The sequence below is a fragment of the Natrix helvetica genome (assembly GCF_964273705.1).
Source record: "Natrix helvetica genome assembly, chromosome: 15".
Classification (NCBI taxonomy): Eukaryota; Metazoa; Chordata; class Lepidosauria; order Squamata; family Natricidae; genus Natrix; species Natrix helvetica.
The window spans coordinates 2,573,441-2,600,163 of record NC_138565.1 but is presented as its reverse complement, the minus strand read 5'-3'; the positions used below and the strand labels follow the sequence as shown (position 1 = coordinate 2,600,163).

The 26,723-nt window shown below is 47.3% G+C and overlaps 1 protein-coding gene across 2 annotated transcripts in view; it reads left to right on the top strand.

Moving 5' to 3' along the window:
- PBX3 (PBX homeobox 3) overlaps window positions 1-26,723 on the top strand; it is a 144,725-nt gene that overhangs the window by 104,327 nt on the left and 13,675 nt on the right. For both annotated transcript variants that reach the window (XM_081967294.1, XM_081967295.1), the window contains exons 3-5: window positions 17,183-17,424; window positions 20,284-20,474; window positions 21,204-21,339. In XM_081967294.1, the coding sequence (XP_081823420.1) occupies window positions 17,183-17,424; window positions 20,284-20,474; window positions 21,204-21,339 (569 nt within the window). The remainder of the gene's footprint in view (window positions 1-17,182; window positions 17,425-20,283; window positions 20,475-21,203; window positions 21,340-26,723) is intronic.

Sequence of the window (26,723 nt, the reverse complement as noted above, 5' to 3'; positions counted from 1 at the left end):
GAGAAGGCGAGTTCTAGTCCTGCCTTAGGCATAAAAGCCAGCTGGATGACTTTGGGCCAGTCCCCCCCCCCCCTCTCTCTCATCCTCTCAAGCTGGGGCAAGAAAGGTCGTAAAGATGGGCCAAAACTCACTTAACAACTGCCTCTCCTGGCAATGACTGGGCTTAGTTGCGGTCGTAAGCCGAGGACTTTCCATATATGTGCCCCTTTGCCGAAGTGGTGGATGCGTTGGAAGTGCCCCTCCTTGTTTGCTTCTTCATTCTCACAAAGCAGAGCCGCAATTTCTCTCATTTTATTTTACTATTCTTTTATTTTTATTTTATTTTTCCGCTTTGGGAAGCTCCCGGAGAGCCTAATGTGTCTCTTGGCCTTTAAAAACACAGATCCATTTGGATACTTGCTCTCATTACCGCCGGAGCGGCTCCATTCATCAGCGCGGGGCCCCCCCACCCCACCCCCACCCTATCCATTCCTCGGTCTTAAATGTTATCAAGATGTTTGGTGGCTCCTGTTGCCTAGCAACAGGCATCGTCCAACTGACCCCTTGTTATTTCAAGGGGTCCTTTCCCTCCCCCCCCCCTTTTTCCCCAGAGGGATTTTAAGGCCTTGTGATTCCTGATGCTTTTCTCCTTTCTCCTCCTCCTCCTCCTTTTCTTCTTCTTCTTCTTCTTCTTCTTCTTCTTCTTCTTCTTCTTCTTCTTCTTCTTCTTCTTCTTCTTCTTCTTCTTCTTCTTCTTCTTCTCCTCCTCCTCCTCCTCCTCCTCCTCCTCCTCCTCCTCCTCCTTCTCCTTCTCCTTCTCCTTCTTCTTTCTCTACCCCCCGCCCCCTCCTGCCTTCTACTTTCCTTCCCTGGCATCTTTTTAAAAAAATTATTTTAAAGGATCCTTTTTATGAGACAGCAGTGACCTAACTTTCCCAGGCCGCCTCCCCGATAATTTGAACCTGGAGCTCTGAGCAAATTCCAGCTTTTAAAATGTTTCTTTCATTGCATTTTTGTTTCCTAGTTCTATTTCATAAGATAACACAGTATTGCAAATTTGCGGGTCTAAAATTCCTACCGTAGGGTTTTTTCCCCTTCCTTCCTTCTTTTCTTCCTTCCTTCCTTCTTCCCTCCATCCCTCTCTCCCAATTCTTTCTTCCATCCTCCCTCCCTACTTTTTCCTTCCTTCCCTTCTCCCTCCCTCCTTCCCTCCCTTATTTTTCCTTGCTTCCTACTTTTTCCTCCCTCTCTCCCAATTCTTTCTTCCTTCCTCGCTACTTTTTTCTTCTTTCCTTCTGTCCCTCTTTCTTTCCTTCCTTCTTTCCTCCCTCCCTCCCAATTCTTCCTCCCTCCCTTCTTTTTCCCTGCTTCCTTAATTCCTTCCTTAATTCCTCCCTCCCTCCCTTCTTTTTCCTTCCTTCCTTCCTTCCTTCCTTCCTTCCTTCCTTCCTTCCTTTTCTCTCTCTTGCTCTTTCTTTTTCTCTGTCTCTCCCTCTTTCACTCTCTGTTTCTTTCTCTGTTTCTGTGTCTGTTTCTTTCTCTCTTTCTCTTTGTCTCTCTCTATGTCTCTGTATCTTTCTCTCTATTTCTCTGTGTGTCTCTATTTCTTTCTCTCTGTTTCTCTTTCTCTCTCTCTCTGTCTCTCTTTCTCTTTCTCTATCTCTCTGTTTCTTTCTCTGTGTGTCTGTTTGTTTCTCTTTGTTTCTCTTTCTGTCTCTCTTTCTCTATCTCTCTGTTTCTTTCTCTCTGTTTCTCTTTCTCTGTTTCTTTCTCTGTGTGTCTGTTTGTTTCTCTTTCTCTGTCTCTCTTTCTTTCTCTATCTCTCTCTTTCTTTCTCTCTGTTTCTCTTTCTCTTTCTCTGTTTCTTTCTCTGTGTGTCTCTGTTTCTTTCTCTCTGTTTCTATGTCACTCTGTTTCTTTCTTTCTGCCTCCCTGTGTCTCCCTTTCTCTCTCTCTCTCTTTTTTCTCTCTGCCTCTCTGTGCCTGTTTCTTTCGCTGTATGTCTCTGTTTTTTCTGTTTTTCTCTCTCTCTCTCTCCCCCCCCCCACTCTCTCCTGTGCTTCTCGCCCCCTCCCAATCCCCTTCAGCTTCCTTTGACCCAGCGCTCTTGGTTCATCAAAGCTGCAGAGCAAATACCTGATTTGACAAGGCTCCGGTGTCAACGGTAAAAGCCCCTCTGTTTCCTCGTCTTCGCCCTTCATCTGGCGCTGTCAGGTTAAATGTTACGGAAACCCAAGCGGGGGGAACCCAAAACACCCTTCCCCTTCTCTCCTCTCTTTCGCTTGCTGCCTTAAAGAAGACAACCGTCTCTGGAAAGGCTCTCAGGTTAAACGGTTCAGGCGGTCCTCGACTTACGGACCGCAGTTGAGCCCAAGATTTCCCTTGCTGAGCGAGACAAGTGAATTTCGATTCATTTTCTTGCCACCGTTGTTAAAGGGATGCCTGCAGTGGCATGGTCGTTAAATGAATCTGCCCCCCCCCACTGACTTTGCAGGTTCCAAAAGGGGACCAGTACATGCGACCGTCATAAACACGAGTCAGTTGCCGAGAGTCTGGGTTTTGATCCTGTGATCCTGCAACGGTCGTACCTGTGGGGAAAACGGTCATTGGTCACTTTTTCAGTGCTGTTGTAACTTTGAAGGGACTTTGAAAGGAACTGTTGTAAGCCAAGGACTAGCTGCCTTTCACTTTGGCATGGGCTTCCATCCCGAAAGCCCAGCATTCCTACCAGAGGAAAGAACGGCTAATTCTGGGGCATGTTCAAGAATACCTATTTCCTCCTAGAAGGAGTTTGCAGCCTTCTTGTTGTGCCGGGTTTTTAAAGGTTTCGTTTTTGAGCAGCTTTGGGGGTCGCACAGCAGCCTTGAGATTTTTCTCTTTCACTGCTGTTTCTCCTTTCTTTCTTTCTTTTTCTTCCTTCCTTCCTTCCCTCCCTCATTCCCATATTCTTTCTTCCTTCCTCCCCCTCCCTCCCTTCCCCTTCCTTCCTTCCTTCCTTTCCTCCTTCCTTCCCTCCCTCATTCTCACATTCTTCATTCCTCCCTCCCCCTCCCTCTCTCCCTCCCCCTCTTCCTTCCTTCCTTCCTTCCTTCCCGTCTGCCTTCTTTCCTCCTCCTCCCTCCCTTCCTTCCCATCTTCCTTCCTTCTTTCCTCCTTCCTTCCCTCCTCATTCCCATATTCTTCCTTCCTTCCTCTCCCTCCCTTCCCCTCTTCCTTCCTTCCTTCCCTCCCTCCCTCATTCCCATATTCTCCCTTCCTCCTTCCCATCTTCCTTCCTCCCTCCCTCCATCCCTCCCTGAAACCCACAATATCTTAACTACAATTGCCAGTAGCTTTTCTTACACTGTTTGGTGGTTCTGTGGCAGCTGTCATGAGCGAAGAGTTACATTGCAACATCTGGGAAAATGCAAACACCACTCCTTTCTAACACTGATATTGTTAGCTAATTGGGTAATGAAATGTCTGGAAGAAAACCACCAAGCTCAGATAACACCAAGGATCCCACAGCTGTCGTCGTCGTCCTCCTCCTCCTTTCTAGCACTGATAATGTTACGTAGTTGGGTAATGAAACATCTTCAAGAAAACCACCAAGCTCAGAGAGCACCAAGGACTCTAGTCATTCTCGTCCTCCTCGTCGTCCTCCTCGTCGTCCTCCTCCTCCTCCTCCTCCTCCTCCTCCTCCTCCTCCTCCTCCTCCTCCTCCTCCTCCTCCTCCTCCACAGACCCCTTCTACTACTGATAATGTTAAACCACCCAGTTCAGAAGTGCTGAGGACCCCATAATTCAACCCAGACCTACAAAAATATCCCCTTCCACCAGCTACCAAATGCAAAACCCAACGGAGAGCTGAAATTGGAATGGAGAGATAACCCTTGCTATTGCTTCCTCTCTGCTTCTTCCCACCCCCACCCCCCTCAAAATCTTTTAACATAAGGGCTGCCCTACGCTTCGCTTGCAGAGACTAGAGCCTGTCTCCTGCCTGAGCCTCTTCTTCCCTTCCCCTCTTCTCCTTTCCTTCCTCCCTCCCTCCCTCTCTTTCTCTCTCTCTCTCTCTCTTTCCCCTCTTCCTCCCATCGATGCAGGGAAAGCCATTACCAAAGGTTAGCTTCCTACCAGTTAGGAGCGCTTTAGCGTTCCCTCTGGCCCGCCAGAGGTTGCGGTTTTATGGCTCTCCAACTCACACTTTGGTGATGAGAGTAAAGTTGCCGCAGATTAAAGGTCATCCAAAATCGCATCCGAGAGAACGGCCTACTCGGGGGCAGCGGTAGTTGCAGAGGCGGGCACCGCGGGGCTATTGACAAGGCGATTCCGGGATATCTGCTGGCAGAATTACGGCTGCCCAGAGAATCCAGGAGAGGCCGTAATGAGCCCCGGCAAAGAGGAAGAGCCTGGATTTATGGAACCCGCTCGTAATTTTCTACGGAGATGGTTATTGCCAAGGTTGGCTCGGCTGCGGTGGGTCTGGCCTCTCCTAAGGACTGGGAGCTTAACCATCCATGAGTTTGTTTGTTTTTTTGCCTTTTTGCTATTTTTCTTCCTTGGGGCCAGCCAGCTGACATTTCTCGCGATTCCACCTGAAGTGGCCACTTGGGGGGACGGGGGAGCAAAGGGGGGGGGAGAAGGGAAGGGGGTTGAGAGAAGAGGGGGGGCTGTGGGGTGGTGGAGGGAAGTTGTTTTTATTTTTAACTGACAGGTGAGAAAACTCCTTGTTATTGCTCTCTTTGTCACCCGTTCCATGAAAATGGGGTCTGTAGGCTTTTTAGATAAGAGGGGGGGGGGGGGGGAAAGAATTTCGAAGTGGACTTTTAGTTCCTCGAGGAAATAAAATCCATCCATTCCTTCTTCCCTCCCTGGATATTTTCCATATTTTCTCTTTCCCACCTCCCTCCCTCCTTCCCTTTCCCTGTGTCCCTTCCTCCCTTCCTTCTTAACTGCCTGAATATTTTCCTTCCTCCCTCCCCCACCCTCCCTTCTTCCCTCCCTGGATATTTTCCATATTTTCTCTTTCCTTCCTTCCTTCCTCCCTCCCTCCTTCCCTTTCCCTGTGTCCCTTCCTCCCTTCCTTCTTAACTGCCTGAATATTTTCCTTCCTCCTTTCCTTCCTTCCTCCTTTCCTTCCTCCCTCCCTCCCTCTTCCTCCTTCATTCCCTGGATATTTTCCATATTTTCTCTTCCCCCCCTTCATCCCTCCCTCCCTTTCCCTGCATCCCTTCCTCCCTCCCTTCTTGTGCCACTATAGAGATATCTTCCAGCATGTCCTCCTTTCCCCCTACATGCTTATGGTGTTGTGTGGAATCATTTGCTGTCAGGGGTGGGAAACCAAGAACAACATGTGTTAATGCCCAGAGTAGTTTGTTTATTGCCGATCGCCTAATAGACAGAATCTTGCCAGGATAAAGCACAAGGAGTTTCTTTATTGCTGATCGCCTAATAGACAGAATCTTGCCAGGATAAAGCACGCTCCTTATAAATATTGGATAAAACCTGTGAAGAATTAGGGAGGAACCTTTCTGTGCTTCTTGTATAGCGACGATTCAAGACTGATGCTTCACTTTACTCCACTCTCTCATACGTCAACCTGCGATGCTCAGACTCTTGGTATGAGATTTTGAATATCGGAAGGCTTCTGTGCCCTGTGTCTTTTCCACACAACTTCAACTCTCCTCACCTTTTGATGGCTGTTTGATTAGTGTTCAAGCAAGCTTCCACCATCTGGTGACCTCCAGATGTGCTGAGATTGCAGTTCTCACCATTCCCTGGGAGGATGAACCCGTTGGCCGGGAGAGTGTGAGAATTCGGCTTCATTCATCTCTTACTCCCTCTTGCTTTTCCTGTCCGCTGAAGATGGATGTTACCTTTTTGGAAATGTACAATATCTGCAGACAAAGTGGAAAAAGAAAGTGGGGCGATATTACACGAGAGCTTCCTTCTGACAATCGGCGCTTCTAATATTCTTGTACGATTCAAGAAATCTTAACGGTGATATATCACGAGTTAAAAGTCAAATGAAATCTACCTAAATGAAGGGAGGGGAGGAAGCAGCACCAAGGAGAAAAGGGATATTTGTGTTTATTTTTGGCACAGTCTGCCAATGAAAGTTTCCTCTGAATAGCATTCTGAGTTTGTATGTATTTGTGTGTGTGTGAGAGAGAGAGACAGAGAGAGAAGAGGCAAAGAGAGGAGAGAGAGGAGAGAGAGAGAGAGAAAGATAGAGATGGAGAGAGAGAAGAGAGGAGAGAGAGAGAGGAGAGAGAGGAGAGAGAGAGAAAGACAGAGATGGAGAGAGAGAGAGAAGAGAGAGAGAAACAAGAGAGAGAGGAGAGAGAGAGAGAAAGATAGAGATGGACAGAGAGAAGAGAGGAGAGAGAGACAAGAGAGAGGAGAGAGACAAAGACAGAGATAGAGAGAGAAGAGAGAGGAGAGACAGAGAGAAAGATAGAGATGGACAGAGAGAAGAGAGGAGAGAGAGACAAGAGAGAGGAGAGAGACAAAGACAGAGATAGAGAGAGAAGAGAGAGGAGAGACAGAGAGAAAGATAGAGATGGACAGAGAGAAGAGAGGAGAGAGAGACAAGAGAGAGGAGAGAGACAAAGACAGAGATAGAGAGAGAAGAGAGAGGAGAGACAGAGAGAGGTACAGAGAGAGACAGAGAGGGAGAGAGAATGTTTCTTTTGAGATAGAACTCAAAAATTCAGGAAAAAGAAAAGGCATATTTCCCTTTATTTTTTTGGCATGATCTGCCCTGTTAAAGCTTTGGAAGAGGCATTCTGCGTTATCTTTTTGTGGGTATGCTTCTTCTGAGACCGAACTCAAATTTAGAGTTTCTTCGACTTGCATTTTTACATCTGTACAGTTTGTGAATACTTAGTTTTAGACCTCCACATATTTTAGAAAGCTGGCTTAACTAGCCCAGTTCATCAAAGGACACTTTTAATCAATAAGTGATCCTAAAATAACATTATCTGTCTACTTATAGGTACTCTGGTTCACTTCAACTGAACATTTAATAGAGTTAGCCTGGTAGTACAATTTATTAAGTAATTATTTCATGACCCTACCTTGTCATGAGATCTCATGCAAGAAGGGTTATCTTTTGGAAAGGTAACTCCAATTGTGCACATGTAGGGAGGGAGGGAGAGAAACAGAGAGAGAGAGAAAAAAAACAGAGAGAGAGACAGAGAGAGAGAGAGAGAGAGAGAGAGAGAGAAAGAAACACACAGAGAGAGAACCGGAGAGAGAGAGAGAAAAAGAGAGAGAGAGAGATCTTATAGGGGAGAGAAAATCACTTTGTTTCTAGGAGTTTTAATGCAGATATCTATGTATGTACTTGGCAGTGACATACAAGCAGTTTACCGCTGATTGATTTTGAGATATTTGTTCAGGTTAATCTGCTTCCTTCGTTTCTCCTATCTAACTGTAAATCAACCCAACCCTGCTTTGCCCTGGACAAACTTAAAAAAACCTGAAGAGGAGAAGAAATGCAGATTTTTCCAATCATTCGGATAAAGACAATGACTTGAAACCGGAAGAGAAGAACCGGCAGAGCTGGGAGGGCGGCGTTAAGCACCTCATCAGCTTAGAGCAGGGGTCCTCAAACTTTTTAAACAGGGGGCCGATCCACAGTCCCTCAGACTCTTGGGGGCCGGATTGGCTGGGTGGGCGTAGCTAGGTGGTCATGTGACTAGGTGGGCGTGGCCAATTTAGCGGTTTGCCCTTGCTCTATTTGCCCCTCTCCTACTCGCCCACCAGCCTTGGATCATATGACTGTGAAAAACATCCCGAAAGGCTGTTTTTAAAGCGTTTTTAAAGACTTTTAAAGCACTGCTTTACAAGCTGGCTCTCAAGCCAGAAGCAGCCCCTTCCCTACTCACCCACCAGCCCTAGATCACGTGCTTGCACTGGCGAGATCACCCCTCAGTCAGCTGGTCCTCCCCCGCACTCTTCGGCTTTACCTTCGGCAGCAGCGATGTGATCAGAAGTGCAGCTCAACCGGTGCCATAACTAACCAGAAGGGCAGCTGGAGTGGATGCTTGCTGGAAGATAAGGTCAACAGTGAGGGGTGGCTTGAGGAGCAGGGCTGAATCCCACCACTCTGCTGGCTGGATGCTTTGCCTTGGCGGTCTGGATCCGGCCCACGGGCCGCAGTTTGAGGATCGGTGGCTTAGAGTTATTACATTGCCACAAATGCCCAAGCCAAGGCCCTCTTGAATTCTGTCGATCCTTTTCTGTATTCTGCCAATTTAACGTTGAACTTGAGTAGACCAGATATGAATGCAAGGTGCAAAGGATCAGGACCATATGTTAAGTCGTAATTCAGGATTTATTGGCCAAGCCTATGCACAAGAATCTAGTCAACTCAAGTTGAAGACTAAATTGGCACCAGAACTAATGGGATTCAAACGCGCTTGGGCTTGGATCGCTTCTGGCAGCCTAATGATTCTAAGCTGATGACGCACTTAACCCCGCCACCCAATTTTGCCTGCTGTTCTACAAAATCTATTAGCCCGTATTGTTCCAAGAGGATTACAAACTGAAAAGCTTCAAAGCAGTAAATAAAGCGACACAAATGATGAAAGAGGTTATAAGGAGCTCAGGCAAATAAATTACACACCTTGGTTTTGTTTCTTGTTTTAATCTTACTGCCAAAAGAAAGGCGAGGAAATTATAAAGCTGAGACAAATCTGAGTTAGATTGGTGAGCACTAGGTCCATAATTTTTAGATTCCTGATTCCGCTGAGCCTTCCCAAATAATCTTGTTTTATTAGGGGAGTCTACCGTTGGAAAATTACTGGCTTGTTTACACACACGTGAAATTTACAAGAGCTTTGGCATTAAAATTGTGTGTCACGGAATAGTCTAAATGACAAAGGGAGATTGTATCCTTTTATAATCAGGCTCGTAAAACTTTGTGCAATGTCGTAGAATGGAGATGAATTGGGAAGGGCCCCTCCTTTTATAGACATGCTCAGAGGACTCCAAATAAGGAAGCCCAAATGTTCCACTTGGAGTTTGGGGGGGGGGGGAATGGAGAACGGTGGCAACTTCTTGGAATTATAATATATGAAAGCTAAACTACAGAGTATTAACATTCTTTTTTGGGGGGGGGGGTCACCTGGTGCACCAGCCCTGATGCAGAGGTCAAAAATTCATTAATGGAACACAGGGTTAGTTGGCCTTGAATTGCAGAAGCGAGCTAAGCATGGAATAAATCCAAGTGGAAGATGTTTCACTTTTCATCCAAGAAGCTTCGTCCGTTCTTCTGTTGAGGACTGAAGAAGCTTCCTGGATGAGAAGCAAAACATCTTCAGGGAAAAACAATGTCCGGTGGCCTTTTGAAAAAGCACCTTTGAGACAACCATAACTTGCATATACCAAGACTCTCCGTAAATATTTAGCGCGGAATAAAGTTTACGGGACGTGGTGGCTCAGGGGCTAAGACGCTGAGCTTGTCGATCAGCAAAGTCAGCGGTTCGAATCCCTAGTGCCGCATAACGGAGTGAGCTCCTGTGACTTGTCCTAGCTCCTGCCAACCTAGCAGTTTAAAAACAAGTAAAAAATGTCAAGTAGAAAAATAGGAGCCACCTTTGGTGGGAAGGGAACAGCGTTCCGTGCGCCTTTGGCATTGAGTCATGCCGGCCACATGACCACGGAGACATCTTTGGACAGCGCTGGCTCTTCGGCTTTGAAACGGAGATGAGCGCCGCCCCCTAGAGTCGGGAACTTTGTGTGAGGGGAACTTTGACCTTTACCTTACGTTGGTGGTGGTTCTCTTGTTTGACGTCAGCCTCCAAAAACCAAGAAAGACACATTGAGATTCTTCTAGCAGCTCCCAGCCGATAGACAGAATCTTGCCGGGCTCTAGCAAGCTACTCGCCTCATTAAATATATACTCTGAGAACTGCTAGAGAGAATGCGAGGGGAATCTTTACCTTGACCTAAAGTTTATTCGTGTGTTAGATTCGTTGCTGCTCATCTCGCCTCAAAGTTGACCATTATTCCCTCTGTTGCGGATGGCAAAGAGGAAGAAAACCCGTCTTAAGAAAATATGAAACCTTTGAAATCTTCTTGTTGAGTTCAGGCATCAGAAGGTGAAACCTGGAGACGGATGGATTCCTCGTAAGACGCTTCCCCAGCCTGTAAACAAATCTCGCCGGCCTGTTTTAAGGAAGGGAAGGTGGATTCCGCCAGGCGAAGTAATCATTTTTATTCTGCTGATTGTCCAAATGGAAATGGACATATATGATAAAAATGTCAGGCTCCCTCCCCACGTCAGGCGCCTAACAGGATTACATGTCATCTCTTAATGTCTCGCTCTGTTTTCCTTTTGCCGTGAATGGCTGCATTATTGCTCACAGGAACTCTGCTGTAATATATGGTAACAGACAAGTAGGTCTTTATGGGCAGTGATTATTCGCTTTGAATGAAACCTGTGATTTATGTCCATTTAACTGAAAAGGCTTGTAAATTCCCAGTGCTGCATTTTTCCTCAATAGAGAATGAGTGAAGCGAAAGTGACAACTGCCTTGGTGGGGAAATGTGCAGAGCATCGCCATGTTATATTTAATATACCTGACATGACAAATGTGCCCGATGTTAGCCCATCACCTTTAAGCAGGCGTGGAAGTGACATCGAGTCAGGAAGGGGCGGCCAGCTCCAAGCCGTTCGGCCTCCCAAGCCTGTCTTTTAAGTCATTTCTTTTACACATCCTCTCCTCCTCCTTTTCTTCCTCCTCTTCCTCCTCCTCCTCTTCTCCTCCTCCAAGTTGGAGAAGGGTAGAGCTGATTTACTAGGATTTCTTTCATAATAATCTCTTCTTCTTCTTCTTCTTCTTCTTCTTCTTCTTCTTCTTCTTCTTCTTCTTCTTCTTCTTCTTCTTCTTCTTCTTCTTCTTCTTCTTCTTCTTCTTCTTCTTCTTCCTCCTCCTCCTCCTCCTCCTCCTCCTCATCCTCCTCCTCCTCCTCCTCCTCCTCCTTCCTCCTCCTTATCCTCCTCCTCTCTTCTTCTTGTCCTTGTCCTCCTCCTCTTCTCTCTCCTCCTCCTCCTCCTCCTCCTCCTCCTCCTCCTCCTCCTCCTCCTCCTCCTCCTCCTCCTCCTCCTCCTCTCTATTTATTTTATTTATTTAGTTTATCAAACATGTACAATCACGATCTTGGGAAGCCTAGGTCAGAATAGGTTAGCCACTTCTATGGAGCCCGTGTTGGTGGAGACCATCCATCAGCAGCTGTCTAGTCACCCAGCAGCCAATGGAAGTGGTGGGAGGGGTGGGGACTTCTTGAGCTGATTTGCTAGGATTTCTTTCATAATAATCTCCTCCTCCTCCTCCTCTTCTTCTTTTTCCATCACTAAATGAACTGTTGCAACACAAGAAGTATCCATATATCCCTCTCTCTTGAAGACTTTCTCCATTCTCTATTTAGCTTCACATACACAAACATTGGCTGACTGTATCTACTTCACATCGCTGATTTGTGGTTGTTAGTTGTGAAGGTTGTGTCTGACCCATTGCAACCCCATGGACAACGTTCCTCCAGCCTTTCCTCCTCCTCTGGAGTCCATTTAAGCTCACGCCGGCTGCTTCGGTGACTCCATCCAGCCACCACCTTCTCTGTCGCCCCCTTCTTCTTTTGCCCTCCATCGTTCCCAGCATGAGGCTCTTCTCCAGGGAGTCCTTCCTTCTCATTAGGTGGCCAAACTCTTTGAGTTTCGTCTTCAGGATCTGGCCTTCTAAAGAGCAGCCGGGGTTGATCTCATCTAGGACTGACCGGTTGGATGGCCTTGCAGTCCAAGGGACTTGCAGGAGTCTTCTTCTCCAGCACCAGAGTTCAAAGGCCTCCATTCTTTGTGGAAAAACGACTTCAGCCACAGAGTGGTCAACGCCTGGAATGCTCTACCTGACTGTTGTTACATCCTCAAACCCCCCTACAGCTTCAAACTCAAACTGTCCACTGTGTGGATCTCACCCCATTCCTAAGAGGTCCGTAAAGGGGGCATGCATAAGCGCATCAGCGTGCCTTACCTCCCTGTCCTACTGTCCCCATTTATTTGTACTCATTTCATGTGCTCAGGGGTGGGATTCAAAAATTGATACTACTGGTTCTGTGGATGTGGCTTGGTGGACTTGGCTTGGTGGGTGTGGCAGAGGAAGGATACTGCAAAATCTCCATTCCCTCCCCACTCCAGGGAAAGGATACTGCAAAATCTCCATTCCCTCCCCACTCCAGGGGAAGGATACTGCAAAATCCCCTTTCCCTCCCAAACAGCTGGGACTTGGGAGGCAGAGAATACATGGGGGCAGGGCCAGCCAGAGGTGGTATTCTCCGAACTACTCAAAATTTCCGCTACCGGTTCTCACTGGCGAGAACCTGCTGAATGCAACCTCTGCATGTGCTCATGTCCATGTTTATACTTACACCTATTATCTCGTACATGTTTGACGCACTAAATAAAATAGGTTGGTTGGCTGGCTGCCTCCTCACCCCTCCTTTACTGACCCTTAAACCCTTGCCTCTTATGGCTCAGTGTTTCCTTGTGACGGGCATGTTTTGAAAACATTGGACTTAAAAGCCTTGGTTAACAAAACCCCAGCCTACCATGTTTCAAGGTGAAACATGGAACTGAATTAATAAATACGGCTGGAACAAAAAGAAAAAAGCTTTTCTTTCATCGCGCTGAGAGCTCTCTGGGGCAGCCCTTTCATTGTAGCAGCGATATTATTCTGTTAGCCAGCATACCTAGCTGCACAATTCCGACACCGCGGGTTTCTAATCTGCTTATTTATAATTCAAAAGCTGGCCCAATGAACCCTTAATGAGCTGTTGAAAATGCCTGAATTACAGTCAGATTATTAAACTCCCTGTAATCAGACCGGGTTTTTTTTTGAGTGGGATTTGAGGGTGCTTTCGGTATCGGGGAGGGGAGGGGGATTTCGTGCAGCGAAGGGTTCGATAGGGGAGGCTTTGTAATAATTTTGACCTGCAATTTTATTTATTGGCCTCTGAATGCAGCGTTATCTACGGAGGCAGGTGCACGGTGGACTGAAAGGCGGCTAATTAGGATCCACGGAAAGATAGGCTAAAACTGTGGCTACACGAACAAAGGCCGGTTCGTGGCGTAACAAATGGTTGAGCCTCTTGTTTGTGGATGCGATTTGTCGGGGATCTTACCGGTATGGAAATCAATGGTGAGGCTCTACGTAGGTGCAAATTGGGAGCAAGTGCCTCACCTGCCGTGCCGTGCCCAAGAAGAGGCTGTTAAAAACACTTCTCCAGTGGAGAAGGGACGTGGACAGAAGCGTTATGGCCCTCCAGGTAACATCATCAGTGCTAGAAGGAAGTGGGATTTGTGGAATGAAGGAGATAGAGTAGTAGTAGTGGTAGGAAGACTATTGGGTCCTTGGTGCTCTCTGAACTGGGATGCTGGTGCTAGTCAGTGTGACATACTCCCTGTTTTATTATTCAGTGGCTTGCCCTGCAACCAGCACAGGGACACCCAATATTCAGATAAGCAGGGATTAATACCAGACAAACAATCAAGCAAAAATCGATATGCTAATCAAGGAACTACCCACACCTCCGCCAACAGTGACAGAGCAACCCTCTTTATATAAACAGGGAACAGACCCCACTCCCTCCCAGCACCTACGATGTTACCTACTTTGTTTGTCTGGTGTCAATCCCTGCTTATCTGAATTTAGGATCTGGTTGCTGGCTGCAGGGTGAGCTAGGTATCTAGTTGGGTAATGAAACGTCTGCAAGAAAACCGCCCACGTTCAGAGAGCACCGAGGACCCCCGTGGAAAAGGAATGGTGGGCATGAAAGCAACATCCCCAAAGACCCTCCAAAAGGGGCATGTCCCTAAGCAGCCTTTTTTCAACAGGGAATTATCCCCCCCCCCCGCACAATCTAAGGTAAAGGTAAAGGTTCCCCTCGCAAATATGCGCTACTCGTTCCCGATTCTAGAGGACGGTGCTCATCTCCGTTTCAAAGCTGAAGAGCCAGCGCTGTCCGAAGATGTCTCCGTGGTCATGTGGCTGGCATGACTCATGGAATGCTGCTCCCTTCCCACCATAGGTGGTTCCTATTTTTCTACTGGCATTTTTGACGTGCTTTCAAACTGCTAGGTTGGCAGAAGCTGGGACGGGTCACGGGAGCTCACGCCATTCCGCGGCGCCAGGGATTCGAACTGCCGACCTTTCTGATCAACAAGCTCAGCGTCTTTAGCCACTAAGCCACCGTGTCCCTTCCCTTCCCCCCCCCCACTCCAGCCTGACACATAACAATCTAGCTGGAGTCCTTGGGTTGCCAATGTTATTAGTCGTTGTCCTGTTAAGGTGGAAGTGATAGATGGTTTCGCCGGGTGAAGTAGTCCATGCTCTATCTCTAATACCAAGAAGCCCTCAAAGGTCAGCGAACTAAACAGTAATAAAGCTGTAGGTTGATATACGGGGGAATAAAAATAGACAAACAATAAGCAGTGGAGGGGAGTTTATATGTCCAGAAGGTACCTAGTATGTGTGCTTAATTTGCAAAGGACTTTGGTCATGCCTAGAAAAAAGGAGAAGCTGGCCTGTAAAAAACACCACCTCTATTGTTGTCTCTTCAGTATTCTGTGTCCGGAATAAGATTCTAGTGTGTGTTTAAGTCATGAAGAAATTAAAACAAGGCGGCCAAGAGCCGAGGTGGCCCAGTGGTTAGAGTGCAGCATGGCAGGCTACTTCTGCTGACTGCCGGCTGCCTGCAATTTGGCAGTTCAAATCTCACCAGTCTCAAGGTTGACTCAGCCTTCCATCCGTCCGAGGTGGGTAAAATGAGGACCCAGATTGTTGGGGGGCAAGAGGCTGACTCTGTAAACCGCTTAGAGAGGGCTGTAAAAGCACTATGAAGCGGTCTATAAGTCTAAGGGCTATTTATTTTCCTTCCTTCCTCTTCACTCATTCACTCACTCCTTTTTTCCTTCCTTCCTTTCTTTCCTCCCATCTTTCTTTTTCCCCCTTCATCCCTCCTCCCTCCCTCCCTCCCTTAGCCTTCCATCCTTTAGAGGTGGGTAAAGTGAGGACCCAGGTTGTTGGGGGACAAGAAGCTGACTCTGTAAAACCGCTTAGAGAGGGCACCACAAAGTGGAATATACGTCTAAGGGCTATTGCTCTTCCTTCCTTCCTTCCCTCCCTCCCTCCCTCCCTCCCTCCCTCCCATCTTTCTTCCACCCTCCTTCATCCCTCCTCCCTCCCTCCCTTAGCCTTCCATCCTTCCGAGGTGGGTAAAATGAGGACCCAGATTGTTGGGGGGCAAGAGGCTGACTCTGTAAACCGCTTAGAGAGGGCTCTAAAAGCACTGTGAAGGGGTATATAAGTCTAAGGGCTATTTGCTTCTAATGCTATTGTGGATGTTGAAAAGTCAGCTATTTCCAGCGTGGAACTTGCATTTGGCTCGATATGGACACCCATTGATGCCAGAAAAGGAGGTATCAACCCACAAGCTCTGGCGTGGCTGTGTGTGTGTGTGTGTGTGTGTGTGTGTGTGTGACTCTCCCCACCCAGGGAATTGGCCAGGATGGGGATGCTTACTGAAAGAGGTGAATTCCAGGGGGTCTTGTTTTGGGGGCGGTTTGCCGTACGTCTCTTAAGCGTCCTCCTTACATCGGTAATTATACTCTCAACGTTGTGTGTTTTGCGGTGTGGAATACATCTTGGCAGCCCGCCTACCTCAACCCGATTAAACGTACAAATTGTCAGCCTTGATCTGTGGCGTTCAGATGGGACTGCTGACAAGGCATAACTCGGGGAGCTTCTCCTGGGCAGCTGAAGCTTTTCATTTCTTCTGGGGAAGGGGAGGGGAGAAGGACAGAGAGAGAGAGAGAGAGAGAGAGAGAGAGAGAGAGGAACCTGGAAGGGGAGAGGAGGGGTTGCCTGCTACTAAACAGATGCTCCCACCACCAAACCATATGTTTATACAGCCCCGAAATTCTGGGTTGGGCGGAGTAGCACAGATCATGAATTACCTGGGATGGAGCAACTCCCACCCCGCAAAAGGGGGAGATTTCTTTTCTTTTCCTTCTTTTTTGCATATTTTTTTCCCAAATGTATACTATTACATAGCCAACAACATACCGTATTATTAAATGTTTACATCGATTGTATTGTATTCTATTGATTCATCTTGCCATCAACTCCCAAAAACGATTATTGGATCTTCTGCTCTCCATACACCATATTTGTACCTTATCCATCCCTTTCTTCTACCTCTCTCCTCTCCTTCCCATCCCTCCTTCCTTTCTTTCCTCTGTCGTCCTCCCCTTCCCCACTTCCCCTTCCTCTCTCCTTCTCTCCTTTCCTCTCCTCCTCTTCCCTCCCTCTCCTATCCCTCTCTTCTTCCCTTCCCTCTCTCCTCTACTTCCCACTCTTCATCTCCTTTACTTGGTGTATTTCAGCTTCTGAGCAAGCTCCATTTGATGGCATTTATAATTCCTTCTCAACATACATATTTAATTGTAACACGTATTCTAAGGGGGAGATTTCTTACCTAGCACCCAAGATGGACTAATTTCCTTGGATATTTGGGTCTTGTGTTCCCCTCTGAAATAAGAAACAGAACAAGAGGATTGAGGAATTCCTGCCTTTTCACAATATTGGCGGATTCTAAAGCAGTGCATCCCAATTTTTTCCCCTTCATCTTAAAAATTCTGCTTCTAGAGCAGGGGTCACCAACCTTTCAGATTTCAGGGACCACTAAACTCATAATTTTAAATCCCACGGACCACTAATACAACCTGCCTAACGACCGGCTGGGTGGGCATGGCTAGGCGGCCACGTGACTGGGTGGGCAGTGGCCAACTTGATGTCATCGCGGGACAGCTCACCGGCCTCGACTTGCTCCTCCCCTCCCAGCCCTTCCTCACCTACCCCCCCCCCCGGGGTTGTGAAAGGTCAGACACAGCAATTGAACCACAATCACAATTAAACCTGTTGATCCCACTGTTTAATTCGCATGAATTGCAGGATTCAGGGTGCAGAATCTCGCCTTAGTGGCCAATCCCCACCAGCTAGGAGGTTGCAGATATTCCCGCGAAGGCATCTCTCTATGGAACAGAGAGCAGAGAGATGTTCTTTCTGTTTTCAAAGATTCAAGAACTGGCGGGATGTGGATACGAATGTGGACATTTCATGGGGATCTAACGGAGATCTCCTTTTTCTTTCCTTCTCCCAAGGTCTCAGCATCCGAGGGGCGCAAGAGGAAGACCCTCCAGATCCGCAGCTCATGAGGTTGGACAATATGTTGCTCGCGGAAGGAGTCTCCGGCCCCGAGAAAGGCGGCGGATCGGCGGCAGCAGCGGCGGCGGCAGCAGCTTCGGGAGGAACGTCAGATAATTCGATTGAACACTCGGATTACCGAGCCAAATTGACGCAGATCAGACAGATCTACCACACCGAGCTGGAGAAATATGAGCAGGTTAGAGCTTGAAGCTTTGCCACCTGGTTACATTGGTGGCACATCAAGGGGACGCAGTGGCTCAGTGGCTACGACGCTGAGCTTATCGATCAGAAAGGTCAGCAGTTCAAATCCCTAGCGCCGCGTAACAGAGGGAGCTCCCGTGACTTGTCCCAGCTTCTGCCAACCTAGCAGTTCGAAAGCACGTAAAAAAAATGCAAGTAGAAAAATAGGGACCACCTTTGGTGGGAAGGGAACAGCGTTCCGTGCACCTTCGGCGTTGAGTCATGCCGGCCACATGACCACGGAGAAGTCTTGGGACAGCGTTGGCTCTTTGGCTTTGAAACGGAGATGAGCACCGCCCCCTCGAGTTGGGAATGACTAGCATGTATATGCGAGGGGAACATTTACCTTTACCTTACATTGGTAGTTGTTCTCTTGATTGAAGTCTGCCTCTAAAAACCTAATGAAGCGCAGTGGTTAGAGTGCAGTACTGCAGGCTACTTCTGCTGCCTGCTGGCTGCCTGCTGTTTGGCAGTTCAAATCTCACCAGGCTCAAGGTTGACTCAGCCTTCCATCCTTCCGAGGTGGGTCAAATGAAGACCCAGATTGTTGGGAGACAATTGGCTGACTCTGTAAACCGCTGTAAAGCACTGTGAAGCAGTATATAAGTCTAAGTGCTATTGCTTGCTTGCTTGCTTCCCTCCCTCCCTCCATCCCTCCCACCTTTCTTCCTTCCGTGGTATTGCAGTGGTTAGAATGCAGGATTGCAGGCTGACTCTGCCCCACAGCCTGGAGTTCGATCCTGATCGGCTCAAGGTTGACTCAGCCTTCCATGCTTCCGAGGTTGTTGAAACGAGGACCCAGATTGTTTGGGGGGGGGGCAATAGGCTGACTCTGTAAGCCGCTTAGAGAGGGCTGTAAAGCCCTAAAAAGTGGTATATAAGTCTACTGCTATTTGCCTATCCCAGGAACTTGGGAAGATAGGCTGATAGAAACAAAATGCCAAATCCAGTCTGAACGGCGTGGCCAACCATAATACCTCCCTGCCTCGTGCCTGACCTACATAGTCGCAGGCAGGGAACGTTACCGGACCTTTCCCAGATATCTGGGTCAGCTGCAATTCTATCCCCCCAAGAAGGAAGCGGGCCTGATGTCTTGCTGTTTTTTTCCTCTTGCCACGCGGCTTCATTTGAACCCGGGAGCAAAGGCCTGGCGCTGTCTTTATTGTGGCTTCAGCCCCCTCCCCGACCCCCTGCCCCCTGCCTGGAGTTTGATTTTGACATTTGTTGCCACTTACAGGGGGGTGCATTTTAAAGCAGCGGGGGAATGGGGATGGGGGACGGGGACGGGCGAACGAAGCAGATCTTTCAGGAAAGTGTGTCTTGCCATCCTTTTCCCAGCGCCGGGAGAGAAAAAAAAATTCCTCCCCTTCGTAATTTACAGTCGCTATAATAGAGATGACATATTGAAAGCTATCTTCTATAATTACATTGAAATACTTTTTTTTTTTTTTTTTGCTTTCCCCGCTCTAGGCAAAAAGTATTTGTAAGCATCTCGAAACTCCCAGGATAACTGGGGAGCTGCAAAATGCCCCAATGTCCCTTTTCTGTAATTTGGGTTGGTTTTTTGGGGTGGGGTGGGGAGCAAGGAAGGGGACACCTTCCCCCCCCCCCCCAAACTAGGAACCTGCTGAACAAGGCAGAGTTTTAAGGGAGGAGTGGAGGGGAAGGAAGGTTGTTATTTATTTATTTTTTCAGAGCAGAAGGAAATAAAATAAAATAATTTATCATGCTAAAACTGCAGCAGGGAAATAGTTATCCGGTGACTTCCAGCTGCCTTCAAGCATCGCAGGGCCCTCTCCGATTTTAGATAAACCTGCTGTCCCATCTCTGCTCGTTTTATGCGCATCCTTGCAAATAATTCTTGGGGAGCAATCCCACAGCAGGGGTGGGGAGGTGACATTTATCCTAACTGTAACCCTGCCACAAAGAAGAGGGGGTCAACCTGTTCTCCAAAGCACCCAAGGGCAGGAGAGGACACAACGGAGGGAAACTAACCAAGGAGAAATCAACCTGGAATTACGGAGGAATTTCCTGACAGTGAGAAGAATCAACCCTAACCCTAACCCTAACCCTCCATCACTGGAGGTTTTAAAGAAGTGACTGGACAACCATTTGTCTGGGATGGGATAGGTTTCCTGCTTCAACGGGGGGTTGGACTAGAAGACCTCCAAGGTCCCTTCCGTTAGTCTGCTATTCCCGACAGTGAGAGCAATAAACCGGTGGAACTACTTGCCTCCAGAAATTGTGGGTGCTCCATCACTGCAGGTTGATGAAGAAGAGATTGGACGGCCATTTGTCTGAAGTGGTGTAGGGTTTCCTGCTTGAGCAGGAGGTTGGGCTAGAAGACCTCCAAGGTCCCTTCTAACTCTGTTATCCTGGGGTATTGTCTCTGGGATGAGACGAGTCCCTTTTATTGCTTCCGAGGGAGAAAGCCTTGGTTTTAGTAGCCACCCTGTGAAGATTTCCCCTGGTTTTTGTTTTTTTTAATTATCTAAATGTAAATACTTAACGAATTTTACTTAATGAGCTAAGTGCACACTCCATAAACGAGCCGTTCAGATTAATCACGGAAGAAGGGACGGCTGTAGAGGCCAGCTTTTCGAAATCCCGCGGAAAGGAAGACTGCTGCCAAACTGCTCATCAAGATCCGTCCTCGACTTAACGACCGCGGTTGAGCCCAATGTTTCTGCCGCTAAGCGAGACATTTGTCAAGTGACTCCCTGTCCTGTCAGAACCGGCTGAATGCCACCTCTGACGCTGTGGGTTTGCCCGAAGCATCCTTCCTCATTCTCTCCTTCGCTCCCCCTCTCTGCAGGCGTGCAACGAATTTACTACGCATGTGATGAATCTCCTGCGAGAGCAGAGCCGAACACGGCCCATTTCCCCCAAGGAGATCGAGAGGATGGTTGGGATCATCCATCGGAAGTTCAGCTCCATCCAGATGCAGCTCAAGCAAAGCACCTGTGAGGCAGTCATGATCTTGAGGTCCCGCTTCCTTGACGCCAGGTGGGTAGGTGCGGTAGGCTCGCGGTGGATCAGGGAGGACTGCTTCTGCTCGCTACTTGCAAGCGAAGCGAAGTTTGGAGAAGCTCACTTGTTCTACCAGCACGGCAGGCCTGAAAGTCCTTGTTTCCCAAGGCCCGCTGCCAGGATGGTAGGACAGGATGGAGCTTGTCGAAGAAGGCACTCCGAACTTGGTAACTTTTAAGACTTGTGGACTTCGGCTGCCGAAATTCCCCAGTCAGCAGGAAAGAGCTGGAGTTTTAGTAGCCATCCCTGTTAAGATTACCCATCGTTGTTGTTGTTTTTTAAAATTATCTAAATGTAAGTACTTAACCATTTCTACTTAAAATTGGCTGGCTGAGGAATTCTGAGAATTGAAGTCTATAAGTCTTTAAAGTTGCCAGGTTTGGAGATGCCTGGTCCAGGAGATGTCATTGTCTCACCTGTGGGATTTCTCTCTCTCTCTCTCTCTCTCTCTCTCTCTCTCTCTCTCTCTCTCTCTCCCTCCCTCCCTCCCTCCCTCCCTCCCTCTCTCTCTCCCTCTCTCTCTCTCTGTCTCTCCCTCTCCTCTGCCTTTCCCCCCTCTCCTTTTCCTTCTACCCATCTCCCCCTCTCTCGCTCTGCCCTTCCCTCTCCCATTCTTCCTCTCCTTCTCCCCCTCCCTCTGCCCCTCTTTCCCCTTTCTCCTTCTCTCCCTCTCCTTCCCTCTCCCCTCCTCTGCTCTGCTCTTAGGCGAAAAAGGCGCAACTTCAGTAAACAAGCCACAGAAATCCTGAATGAGTATTTTTACTCGCACCTCAGCAATCCCTACCCCAGCGAAGAAGCCAAAGAAGAGCTGGCAAAGAAATGCAGCATCACAGTATCACAGGTAAAATCTGACTCTTTCGTGTGTGTGAGAGAGAGAGAGTGTGTGTGTGTGAGAGAGAGAGAGGGGGGGGGGAGGGAGGGAAGAGACATTTGGTGATAGGTAGGCTCCCCTTGTAAGAACCATTGCCATTTCTCACATTAAAATTGCCCTCCCTGTGTTGTTCTAAGGGACACTGCGGCTCAGTGACTAAGACACTGAGCTTGTCGATCAGAAAGGTCGGCAGCTCGGCGGTTCGAATCCCTAGCACCGCGTAACGGAGTGAGCTCCTGTGACTTGTCCCAGCTTCTGCCAACCGAGCAGTTCGAAAGCACGTAAAAAAATGCAAGTAGAAAAATAGGAACCACCTTTGGTGGGAAGGCAACAGCGTTCCGTGCGCCTTCGACGTTGAGTCATGCCGGCCACATGACCACAGAGACGTCTTCGGACAGCGCTGGCTCCCGAACCTTTTGTCCAACTTGCAGTGGGGAGATGCATCCCTAAGCGGCTTCGGGACGGGTAGATTCCCATATTTGTACCGCAAAAGCTTTCTCGGGCCTTCTGGCTGATTGGAGGGGGGGGGGACATGCCCAGAGAGTGGCTAATTAGAATTTAAAAGCTAGCCTCACATATGATATGATTGGCCTTTGTAAAGGAGGCCTACTCATGTGGATCGCCTAATTATGTGCTAGGAAGGAAGGAATTCTCTATGGTCTACTTGAACCCTGTCCAGCATTGTTCCTTTGTGGCTAGAGAGAAAGCGAGCAGGAGAGAAAGCCGGGATTTTCCGGCGACTTGCCCGCCTTCCTGGTACAGTCATGGAAATCTGAACATGGCAGAAGGAGAGAAACCCCCAAAGAATGATCTCAACACTCTACCAAGATCAGAATCTTATTTGTGAGCAGACAGATTCCCCCCAGAGAACGGGCAGCCAAAATAGAGTCCATCTTATCTGCTCTTTGTCTCCGATTTTGATATTCCCGCTGGCTTCGGATTTTTCTGGTGCTGACATCTGCTACGGAAGTACTGCACCTCTGTAGGAGGTAGGTCTTACTCGTTGACCGAGATTATTACCGGATTTTTCCGAAAATAAGACAGGGTCTTATTTTCTTTTGACCCTCTTTTGGCCCCCTACTACCAAGTAGAAAAAATAGGGACCACCTTTGGTGGGAAGGGAACAGCGTTACGTGCGCCTTTGGGGGTTGAGGCATGCCAGCCACATGACCACGGAGAGGTCTTTGGACAGCGCTGGCTCTTCGGCTTTGGAACGGAGATGAGCAGCGTCCCCTAGAGCTGGGAACGACTAGCACATATGTGTGAGGGGAACCTTTGCCTTTGCTTTTACCTTGAAGGATCAGTGAAGCTCAGATTAAAAAAAAGATCTCTTTTTGTGCAGTAATAACCAGGACATAGGTAATTTAAAAAAAAAAAACTGAGGGAGTGAAAACATTTATTAATTAATCGAGCGTTTTGATCAGGAGGTAGCTCGACAGACCCACAGGGCAGCTTTTAACATCGAAAGAATCAAACCTAGAAAGCATTTCAAGGGACCTCCTGTACACTTGGGAAAAACTAAGCTGCTTTGAACAACCCAAGTCAAGAATGCCGTGTTAAAAAATAGATGCCATTGTTTCTATCATTTTTGGAGTCAGAATTCGATCGTTTAATAACAGCTTGTAAAACTGACAACTAAACAAGGGGAAATATAATTTGAAGGTCTGGTTATCTGGAAACACTTCATTATATATGTGTGTGTGTATATTTGGAGGGCAGCTTGTTATGGTACACTAGGTAGGTAGGTAGGTAGGTAGGTAGGTAGGTAGGTAGGTAGGTAGGTAGGTAGGTAGGTAGGTAGATGATAGATATGGATGGGTGGATGGATGGATGGAGATAGATAGATAGATGATAGATAGATAGATAGATAGATAGATAGATAGATAGATAGATAGATAGATAGATGATAGATAGATAGATGTATAAATAGAGAGAGATAGATGGATAGATGGATGGATACATAGATAGATAGATGTATAAATAGATATATAGAGGTAGATGGATGGATGGATGGATGGATGGATAGATAGATAGATAGATAGATAGATAGGGATGGATGGATGGGTGGATGGATGGATGGATGGATGGAGATAGATGGATGGATGGATAGATAGATAGATAGATAGATAGATAGATAGATAGATAGATGATAGATAGATAGATAGATAGATAGATGATAGATGCATAAATAGTGATAGATAGATAGATAGATAGATAGATAGATAGATAGATAGATAGATAGATAGATAGATGATAGATAGATGATAGATATAGATGGATAGATAGATAGATAGATAGATAGATAGATAGATAGATAGATAGATAGATAGATATAGGTAGGTAGATAGGTAAGTAGGCAGAGATAGATAGATAGGTAAGTAGGCAGAGATAGATAGATGATAGATAGATGATAGATAGATAGAAGGATGGATAGATAGATAGATGTATAAATAGAGATAGATAGATAGATAGATAGAGATGGATAGATAGAAGGATGGATAGATAGATAGATGTATAAATAGAGATAGATAGATAGATGATAGATAGATAGATAGATAGATAGATAGATAGATAGATAGATAGATAGATAGATAGATTCTTCCCATCCAAGATCAAACAAGAATGCTTTTGCATCCTTCTCCCCAAAGTTGTGCGTCGTTTCGATTTAACAATAATTTATTGCCTTTTTGAAAATTTAGCATTGCAATTAACATGATGAATCAGTGCGAGGGTATTGTTTTGAAATGTAATACACAGTTAAGCCCAATTAATTAATTGGCTTTCAGCGACTGGGAGCAGAGTGATGTCGGTTGGGCTTTGGAACGCAGATAGTTTGTTTAAATGAAAAATGGAGCACCACATAGATGTATCTATTCGTCCTCCCCCTACTCCCTTCTCCCCCCCCCCCCCAAAAAAATAAAACTTCTAACATGCGTGAAGGAGACGAAAGCTTGGTCATCAAAGCATGCTTTGCCAATGGGTGAATCGGACTCTGCTTTGCATTTTCTTCTGCCTTGTCTGAAGGGGCAAGTCCTACATCTGGCTGGAGAAAAGGTTAAGGGGCCCTACCTACCTACACTGCTGCGCTCACACAAAGGCCAGCTGATCGCACCAGAAACCCAGAAGAGGAACGGCCAATGCCACGTCTGCCAGGCGAAATGGCTCCCCGTGCCGTTGGTTTGCCCTCACGGTCATAGGGATAAGGGGTCAAGAGACCCAGCTCTGGTGCGGTTCCAGGAACTCTTTTGCAAATCCCGTTTCTGGAGAGTGATGCCTTCTCCGATGGGCCTTAACAGGGCGTCCGTCAAGGGGAGGCACCTGATTCGATTTGGATCTCTTTATTGACTTCTGGAAGCCACGGGCCAGGCCTGCTATGCTTCGCATGACTTCATATTTCTTGGAAGGGCACGAAAAGCCATCTGCGATCCTTCCGCTCTCGCGATGGCAATTCGGTTAAGCCTTGGTCTTGCTTAATGGCGGCTCTTTGTCATCAAAGGACACATGTTCCTGGAAAAACGTTTGCAAAGGACAAGAACACCCCCCCCCCGAAGTGATTTGCCTTGCGAGAAAAAGACACATTTTAAAGGACATTGAAGGTCCGTTTCCCCCCCCCCCCCGGGAGGTTTTAAAAAACCATCTTGTGAAATGTAGGGGCGTTTTAGATCTAAAGGGACGTGGTAGCCCAGGGGCTCAGACGCTGAGCTTGTCGATCAGAAAAGTCAGCAGTTTGGTAGTTCAAATCCCTAGGGCCGCGTAACGGAGCGAGCTCCCGTGACTTGTCCCAGCTTCTGCCAACCTAGCAGTTCGAAAGCACGTCAAAAATGCAAGTAGACAAATAGGGAACCACCTTTGGTGGGAAGGGAACAGCGTTCCGTGCGCCTTCGGTGTTGAGTCATGCCATCCACATGACCACGGAGATGTTTTCGGACAGCGCTGGCTCTTCGGCTTTGAAACGGAGATGAGCACCGCCCCCTAGAGTCGGGAACACACATGCCCAGACATCCAAAATCCATAAATATTTTGTTTTCTTTCAAGAGAAAACCGGTCGCCCGGTGGTATTAAAAACAAAGAAAATGAGGCTCTCAAATCCTTTTGTTTTCAGCCAACGCCTGGGTGTGTTCAGAGACAGTTCAGAAGAAGAACAGATGATAGGATGGAGTTAGCGATGGCTTTGAGGACAGTTGACTCACCTAAATTGCACACTGCGTGGGGTTGTTATTTCCCCCCCCCCCTTCTGAACAGCAGGAAAGTGTCCATTCTCAACTCTTGTCAATTGCCTTCTGAGTTTAGTTGAGGGAATAAGGCTTGCTTAGAAGGAGGCGCTGGGATTGAAAACGGTGGATGGTTTTATTTTATTTTACTCTATTATTTTATTATTTTATTATTATTTTATCTTTTAACTGGGAGGAGGAGGAGGCCAGCCCTGACTTTGATATCCCGTTGCCTTGCGCGGGTTAAACATAATGTACGATCCACCGCGCCTTTCATTGCTTCCAATTAAACTTTGCTTGTTAGTTTAACCTCTAGGTAATCCCATCAAACAATGGATAGCAAAGACAACACTGCCCACAGTAGCTACGGCTGAGTGGCCATTAATTTTAATTGCCTTGATATTAAAGATTAAGAACTAGGGGGGACTGGCAGGGTGGAAACAATCTGATGTCAAGCAAATCTACCTTCCCTAGGCTGCGGGGATATTAAATTTTTTTTTACTGTGAATTAAACAAGCTTTTATTAGTGGTGGCCATTGTTGGATTGGTCCGGAGGTGAGCATAAATGCCCCGATTTTCTTATATATCCACAGACAATCTGCTTGACGTATAGAGATTCTGCAATTATGAAACTGTTAATAAAAGCCATAATTGGATTGTCCGTAGTAATTATTTGCCGGCTTTCATTAATGCTTTATTGCTTCCTGACTGACAAGGTAATATTAAGTGCAATATATGTAATACTTCAGCGGGGCGTCCTGGGAATTTGGGGGGCCAAAGGATGCACCTTTGCTTATTGCCTTGTGAGCTTGGAGGGTTTTCATTAATTTAGGGGAGAGCCGAGGCCAGGAGGATGGTAGCAAGGGCTTTCCGGCTTGCTTAAAGACGATGAGAGATGCTCAGGGGTTTGCTCTTTGTTTCGCTTGTAGCCATTTGATGGCCTGGTCAAGGGAAGCTAAAGGCTTTCCGATCTGCGGGCGATTCATAAGAACGGCCTTCGTATTCTCCAGGGTAGAAATGTTCCCGTGGGGTTTCGTGCCCCTTTCTCAAGTCTTGTTTTGAAGGCACTTTGGGAAAACCTTCGGAGAGATTCATAAGGATAGCAATAGCCCTTAGAGTTAGATGCATTGTGGCAAATCACAC